Source organism: Carlito syrichta, unplaced genomic scaffold, assembly GCF_000164805.1.
Source record: "Carlito syrichta isolate Samal-C Ts95f unplaced genomic scaffold, Tarsius_syrichta-2.0.1 Scaffold311765, whole genome shotgun sequence".
In the NCBI taxonomy this organism is placed as follows: domain Eukaryota; kingdom Metazoa; phylum Chordata; class Mammalia; order Primates; family Tarsiidae; genus Carlito; species Carlito syrichta.
Window position 1 is genome coordinate 128,283 of NW_007255861.1, and position 7,991 is coordinate 136,273.

General features: G+C 54.6%; 1 protein-coding gene across 1 annotated transcript in view; it reads right to left on the minus strand.

Annotated features, from left to right (window-relative positions):
* Positions 1-307: 307 nt before the first annotated feature.
* The window catches only part of KCNN4 (potassium calcium-activated channel subfamily N member 4), a 16,824-nt gene continuing 9,140 nt past the window's right edge, over positions 308-7,991 (minus strand). Inside the window, exons 4-8 of the mRNA XM_021718047.1 lie at positions 4,075-4,185; positions 3,866-3,984; positions 3,397-3,466; positions 1,300-1,467; positions 308-865 (exon numbers count right to left, since the gene is read on the minus strand). Of these exons, the coding sequence (XP_021573722.1) occupies positions 1,303-1,467; positions 3,397-3,466; positions 3,866-3,984; positions 4,075-4,185 (465 nt within the window). The 3' untranslated portion in view covers positions 308-865; positions 1,300-1,302. The remainder of the gene's footprint in view (positions 866-1,299; positions 1,468-3,396; positions 3,467-3,865; positions 3,985-4,074; positions 4,186-7,991) is intronic.

The window sequence follows — 7,991 nt, forward strand, 5'->3', positions numbered from 1 at the left end:
CCTGCTGGGCTCTGGCGATCCTTCCACCTCAGCCTTCCGAGTAGCTGGAACTACAGGCGCGCACTACCATACCCAGCTGATTTTTGATTTATTGTAGAGATGAGGTCTCGCCAAGTTTTCCAGGCGGGTCTTGAACCCGCGGGCTCAGGCAATCCACTCACCTCAGCCTCCCAAAGGCACGGGATTACAGACTGAGCCACCGAGAGGCCTCTGTTTTATAGGTAGGGAAACTGAGGCTTAGGCGGGGCTGTGATTTTCCTTTGATTTTGGAGTGTGGACGTGTTTTAAAAGAAGCAGCAATGTCTTCTGTCTTTGTTTAACATTTATTACAAAGTATAAGAGCAGAGACTGATGAGTTACACTCTCTCCCCCCTCCCCACCAGACAGATATCTCTGCAGTTCTGGAAAGACGGTGTCCTCCTTGCTGTCCCGCCAGGGGGCACCACCTCCTGCCTTGTCCCAGCCTCATCCCTGGTTCTTCAGCTCGTCCAGCGATAACTGAAGCTTCCCAGAAGCCTGAACTCCGGGCCCTAGTCCCCTCCACCCCTGGGACCTGGGAGTCCACCCTGGGTGCCTCTATTTCTAACTAGAAGGCCAAGGTCACCTTTAGCAGCACAGTGAGTGTTTTTGGTGAGGGCATGTGGAGTGGTGGTGACCGTGTTCCCATTTGAGGCTTCAGGGGGACCAAGCCATCTCCCCTTTAGCCAGTGTCCTCTCCAGCTGTCAGCGAGTCCACCACCCCAAGGCGGGGACTTCGGTCCTCACAGTTGAGGTGCTTTACTCTCGAGGCCAGGTCAGGAGTGGCGGGGAGGATGGCCTTCACCTCAGTCCTAGGGAAAGTAGCCTGCTTCCTCTTCCGTGGGTCCTGCAGAGACAGAGAGGCTGATGGACAGCAGGCCAAGAACGGGGGAGAGCGAGTAGGGCCACACCGAGGGGAGGCAGGCCGAAACCACTGGGCAGAGGTGGGAGGGGGAGGTTGGGCATACTGGGCACCAAGAGCCTGGGGTGCAGGTGGGCATTTGCAGAGGCATAGGATGGACAGAGCCAGGGAACAGGCCCAGCGACAGGCAGAGAGAGAGAGATGGAGACCAAGAAAAGAAAGGGAGAAGGGCATCGTGGGTCTCCTTCCTTCACTGCCCGTGGCCCCAAGCTCCGAGACCTTTCCTCCAGACAGAGCCAGAGCCCAAGAGAAAGGGTGGCCTCATCTCCAGGCCTCCCCCGCCCCTCAGCCACACACGGTGCTCACCATGAGCACCCTTCCTCTGGGCTGCCTTCCTGCCCAAGTCCCAGCCCCCTCACCAGCTACGTGGCCTCCTGGCTGGGTTCTGGAAGCTGCCGAGGCCCAAGGGCAGCGCTGAGCAGCTCAGTCAGCGTGTCCAGCTTCCCTGCCAGGGTGTCAATCCGCTTCTCCAGGGCCCGTTGTGAGCTGCTCAGACCCAGCTGCAAGTCACACAGGATCATGTGCATCTGGGCAGGAGGAGAGGGTCGGAGGTGTCAGGGGGCTGGGTGTCAGACACCCCACCCCGCTCCACAGGGTAGGGCAGTGGAACCAACATGGAGGAAGTCCTTGTGGTTCCCTGAGGAGTCTCTTTAATAATGACTGTTGCAGGGCATGGTGGCTGACACCTGTAATCCCAGCACTTTGGGAGGTGGAGGCGAGAGATGAAGGCGAGAGGATTGCCTGAGCTCAGGAGTTCGAGACCAGCCTGAGCAACATGGTGAGACCTCGTCTCTACAATGAATCAAAAAATTAGCTGGGTGTGGTGGTGTGCGCCTGTGGTTCCAGCCACTTGAAAGCCTGAAGCGGAAGGATCGCCTGAGCCCAGCAGGTCGAGGCTGCAGTGGCCGTGAGCATGCCACTGCACTCCAGCCTGGGCGAGAGTGAGACTCTGACTCAAATAATAATAACTTTTACTATGTATTGAACATCTACCAAATTCCAGATACTCATTCAGGTGCTTTTCCTGCATAGTTTAAACTCCTCTTAAAAGCCATGGGCGTGGGAACCCTGTTCTCATCTTGCAGCCGAGGAAACGGAGGCATGGATCAGTTAAATAACATGCCTAATGCAGCCCCTGGAATATGGCCTGGAATGTATATAGGTGCTCATGAAATACTGTGGAGTTGATGGTGTCTGACTTCAAAATCCATATCCCTTTTACTGCATTTTCTTTTTCTTTTTCTTTCTTTCTTTTTTTTTTTTGAGTTAGAGTCTCCCTCTCACCCAGGCTGGAGTTCAGTGGCATGCTCATGGCCACTGCAGCCTCGACCTGTTGGGCTCAGGTGATCCTTCTGCCTCAGCCTTCCAAGTAGCTGGAACCACAGGCATGCATCACCATGCCCGGCTAATAGTTTTATTTATTGTAGAGACAAGGTCTTGCCAAGTTGTTCAGGCTGGTCTCGAACCTGTAGGCTCAGGCAATCCTCTCGCCTTAGTCTCCCAAAGTGCTGGGATTAAAGGTTTGAGCCACCACGCCCAGCCCCCTTTCACTGCATTTTCAAACTAGGATTCACAGCTTGATCCTTGAGAGCTTGTGAGCTTTAAGAACACAGAGTTCTTGAATTCCGTGTTTTTTTGGCTTGATGACCTTCAAAAATGATGACCTGCCCATTCGTAGAGATCTGGGTCATCCCCTCACTGAGACCTGCCACGCAGTCTTGGGCCTGCATATGTGACTGTGTTTACCACCGCACTGGTGCCAAGGGCCAATGCTGGAACTGTTGTGGGCCAATGAGAACAAGCAAATGCCATCAGATAAGCAGGAGGTACTACAAGCCAGGCCGGAGAGGTGCTGAGCCGACCCTGAGCACTGGTGGAATCAAGTAGCCTCAGGAGGAGAAGGCGGTGGGCGACCTGAGTCACACCTTAGCCAGGAAAGCTTGCCCAGCACGGAAGGGCGGGGCAAGGGCATGGTCCTGGACACCCCCTTCAATTCAATAGTAGCAGAGATTGAGTTTTACTCTAACAATGTCACCTGTCTCTGTGTCCGTTTGTTAACTTTAATTTTATTGGTTTTGCTATCTATATTTGAGCTTGGTCTGTAAATTTGCTTTGGTTTTATTGCATGAGTTGTAGTTGAAAGGAATTTATATCCGTCCAACATGTAAGAACTTGACAATAAAGATAATTTTAAACCAAACACTGGGGTTCTTTGTATATTTTCTTTTATTTTTTTTTTAAGTTTATAAGGGATCTGCACCTGTGTGATTGTAAAAAGCTCTGTATTGCATCATTCTTTCCATCCTTCCTTCCTTCATTCATTAAACCATAAACCTTTACTGACAGCCTGTGTGTGCCAGGCCCCTGCCAAGGTTTCCTGTTCTAGGGCCAGATTTCCCTGCCGGCAGCCCCAGCCTCACCCTTCTCCCAGGCCTCCTCCCACGGGATCCCAGTACCTTGGAGATGTCCACCATGGAGTTCACTTGTTCCCGGAGCTTTCGGTGTTTCAGCCGCACCTGGCGGAACCTGTGGGAAGACGTCAAGGGTCAGTCCTCCTACAAGCCTGGTCCCTGGATATGGCCCTGGCTCAGGCGTGGTATGAGGGGAGAAGAGGCCAACTAAGAGACAGAACACAGAAGAAAAGGTGCCAGAGAGCTGAAGGAGTGGGAGGGGTGGCTGTACCCATGAGCCCCCATCCCCTGTAGAGAGCCAGGACCCTAGGCCCTCAGACACTCTGAGACATGTGCATAGATAAACCAGCACAGACACGTGACATCACAGTCAGATCCAGGTGGACAGCTGTTCAGGGAGACCACATGAGGATGACCTGACTTGGACAGGCACAGACGCGCACACACAAGCCGTGCTGGGAGGGTGACATGGACATGGGGCACACCGATCATGCTAGCACAGAGCAGCCCTCACACGTTGATGGCGGCCAGCAGTCTGCGCTGATGCCTGCGGGCAGCGCCAGTGTCCTTCCTGCGCGTGTGTTTGTAGAACATCCAGGCCTCTTGCAGCACACGGGCAGCTGACTCCTTCATCTAGGGGTGGGTGGCACCGTGTCATGGAGACAGACGGGCTGGGGGCGTGGACGAGGGTGTATGCTTGGGGTTCCCTGTGCCCAGCCTCACCTCTTTGGCATACTGAATGTCCATCATGAAGTTGTGCACGTGCTTCTCTGCCTTGTTAAACTCCAGCTTCCGGGCCACCACGGCCACCAGCAGGGCTGTGCAGCAGACCCCCTGTGGGCATATCAGGCACTGTGGTACGAGGTCATGGAGCTCTGTGGGCCAGCCCTGTGCCACCAACTCCCTCTTTCACCCTACCCCACAGCCACAGAAGACAAGTACAGCTATCCCCAATTGACAGACAAGCAGGTGGGGTACAGTGGCTCACGCCTGTAATCCTAGCACTTTGGGAGGCCAAGTCAGGAGGATTGCTTGAGCCAGAAGTCTGAGACCAACCTGGGTAACATGGTGAGATTCTGTCTCTACAAAAAGTTAAAAAATCAGCCAGGTATGGTGGCACGTGCCTATAGTCCCAGCTACTCTGGAGGCTGTGGTGGGAGGATCGCCTGAGCCCAGGAGGTCGAGGTTGTGGTGAGCCGTAATCTGCCACTGCACTCCAGCCTGGGCAATAGAATGAGACCCCCGACTCCAACAAAAAGACAAGCAAATGAGCTCCAGAAGAAGAATCAAGGTCCCCCAGCTTAGAGGGGTGGACCTAGGACCACAAATCACATATGTCCAAGGCCAAATTCTGTGCTTAGTATTTGCACCCTCAGGATGGACCCTTTCATGAAGGTTGTGACTGAAGGAGGGAGAGGAAGGCTGGCTCTGGGTGAGGGACAGGCGTCTGGCTCCTCACTGCTCACTCCTAGTCGGCCACCCGGTCATGGATGGTGTCCTTCCCCTTGCCCCACAAACTCTTCCCAGCTCTGGCCCTGTCCTTTCCTTCCTGGACCGCCTCCAGCCTCCCTCTCACCCTACCCTGTCCCCAGGAAGACGCTGCTCTGACTCTACTCCCCTCACTCTAATCTCCCTCTAGGCTCCCACTGCCCTGAACTTTGCAGCCTGGCTTTCAAGGCCTTCCAAGGTCTACGCCTCCTTCCCAGACAACTCACAGCCCTGGTTACATTCTGCCTCACCTGGCTGAGCACCTTCCTCTGAACACTCCCTTCCTTCTCCCCATGCTCTGGATCCCTCAAGGCCCAGCCAAACCCCAGCTGCTCCCTGGCACCTGCTCACTTTTCCTTGAGTCAGAATGGACCCTCGGAAACTTCCTCACCCTGCAGCTCCAGTTCCCCATCATTCCGGGCAACTCACTAGTCGCAAGCATGGGTTCCAAGGACTGCCTGGGTTCCAAGGCCAGCCCTCTGCAAGCGACTTCATCTCTCAGCATCTCAGTGTCTCATCTGTCAAATGGGCCTCACAGGGTTACTCTGTGGATTCCATGAGTAAACACCCAGGAAATGTTTAGAGCAGAGACAGGCACAGAGTATGTCCTCAATAAAAGTAAGCGCTTAGCTGGGTACGGTGGCTCATGCCTGTAATCCCAGCACTTTGGGAGGCCGAGGTGAGAGGATTGCCTGAGCCCACGGGTTCGAGACCAGCCTGGGCAACTTGACGAGACCTCGTCTCTACAATAAATAAAAAAATTAGCTGGGCGTGATGGCGCACGCCCACAGTTCCAGCTACTTGGAAGGCTGAGGGAGAAGGATCGCCCAGGTCAAGGCTGCAGTGGCCATGAGCGTGCCACTGCACTCCAGCCCGGGTGACAGAGTGAGACTCCGACTCAAAAATAAATAAATAAATAAACAAATAAATAAATAAAAGTAAGCTCATGTGATTCCATCGCGCCATGGAACTGCTCCGCCACGAGAGGCCATGAGCTCTACTGCAAGTTGCCTCGCCGCTCTAGGTCTCAGTTTCTCCTTTTGTCAAAAGAGGGAGAAGGCCCTGGGTAGCCCTGAGCGTCCCTGACTGAATCTTCACCCCTCTTCCCACGTCCCAAAGACCCACCACTGTTGAGGGCAGGAGTGTCACGTCATCCATCACCTGTGGACCTGGGGCTTGGGGAATTGACATGTCCTCATGGGGACAACATCAGGGCTAGGGGCGTAGGTCCCTGAGGGTGAGGGGAGCCAGGTCTTGTGGGGAGGTGAAGGCCAAGGCATTGGGCCAGGTCCCAGAGGGGCTAGCTGCTGGGTGGGAGGAACTGGATGTCTGGGTCTGCGGAGGGAAGGCGGTGGAGGTCTGGATTTGGGAGGAGGCTTGAGTCTGGGGCTGCAAAGTCTCTGCATCATCCTTACGGGCACAGGAGCTGGGCTGGGGGTGGCCAGATGCCCGGGACCAGCTACAACAACCATGTTCCCGATCCCCTCCCCCTTTTTCTTTGAGTTGGAGTCTCACTCTGTCACCCAGACTGGAGTGCAGTGGCCACTCCCAGCCACCGCAGCCTCGACCTGCTGGGCTCTGGTGATCCTTCCACCTCAGCCTTCTGAGTAGCTGGAACTACAGGTGCACGCTACCACGCCCTGCTAATTTTTGATTTATTGTCAAGATGAGGTCTCGCCAAGTTGCCCAGGCGGGTCTCGAACCCGCAGGCTCAGGCAATTCACTCACCTCAGCCTCCCAAAGTGTGGGATTACAGGCTGAGCCACTGGGCCCAGCTCCCAGCCCCATTTACCGAGCACTTCCTATACACTGGGTGCTGCTGGAAGCCCTTGGCATGGTGAACTCATTGAATTGTCTCAGCAACCCCGTGAAGAGTATCCTAGCATTGGCATCTCCATTTTACAGATGAGGAAATTGGGGCCCAGAGAGACTGTGTGGCTTGGCTAAGCTGTCCAACTAGGAAGTGGAAGAAGCAGGATCTGGACTCGGGGAACCTGGTCCCACAGGCATCGCTGATGACTCAGCTCTGTACCCTCCATGGAGGCTGGAAGACTGGATTCCTGGGTTCTGGAGAAGCCTAGAGCTGGAAAATCAGGTGCCTGAATCCTAGACTATTTAGATGGTGGGAGGGGAAAGGATTCCTGAGCCTAGGGCTCAGGACTAGATTCCTGAGTTATGGAAGAATGGGGCTGGCCAGGCTCAGTGGCTCAGCCTGTAATCCCGCACTTTGGGAGGCCGAGGTAAGTGAATCGCCTGAGCCCGCGGGTTCGAGACCCGCCTGGGCAACTTGGTGAGACTTCATCTCTACAACAAATCAAAAAATTAGCCGGGTGTGGTAGCGCGCGCCTATAATTCCAGCTACTTGGAAGGCTGAGGTGGAAGGCTCGCCGGAGCCCAGCAGGTCGAGGCTGCGTGGGAGCGGCCACTGCACTCCAGCCCGGGTGACGGAGTGAGACTCCAACTCAAAAAAAACAAAAAACAAAAAAAAAGAATGGGGCTGGGAAGTCAGGGGCCTGGGTCCCTGAGCAGGTTAAGGGCTAGAGAACTAGATTCTGGAGAGAGCAGAGTCATAGGGGCTTGATTTTTTGTTTGTTTGTTTTTTGAGTTGGAGTCTCACTCTGTCGCCCAGACTGGAGTGCCATGGCCACTCCCGGCCACCGGGCTCAGGCAATCCACTCACCTCAGTCTCCCAAAGCACGGGATTACAGGCTGAGCCACCGAATCCGGCTGGGGCTTGATTCTTAAGTCTTTTATTTTTTATTTTTGAGATGGGGGTCTTACTCTGTCACCCAGACTGTAGTACAGTGATACAACCACGGCTCACTGCGGCCTCAACCTCCTGGACTCAGGTGATCCTCCTGCTGTAGCCTCCCAAGTAGCTGGGACTATAGGCGCACACCACCGTGCCTGGCTAGTTTGACTTTTCGTAGAGATGAGGTCTCACTATGTTGCACAGGCTGGTCTCAAACTCCTGGCCTCAAGCGATCCTCCCTCCTCAACTTCCCAAAGTGTTAGGGTTACAGGTGTGAGCCACCACACCCGGCCCATTCCTCAGTCTTTTTTTTAACTTTTTCTTTTCTTTTTTGAGTTGGATCTCACTCTGTTGCCCAGACTGGAGTGCAGTGGCCGCTCCCGGCCACCGCAGCCTCGAC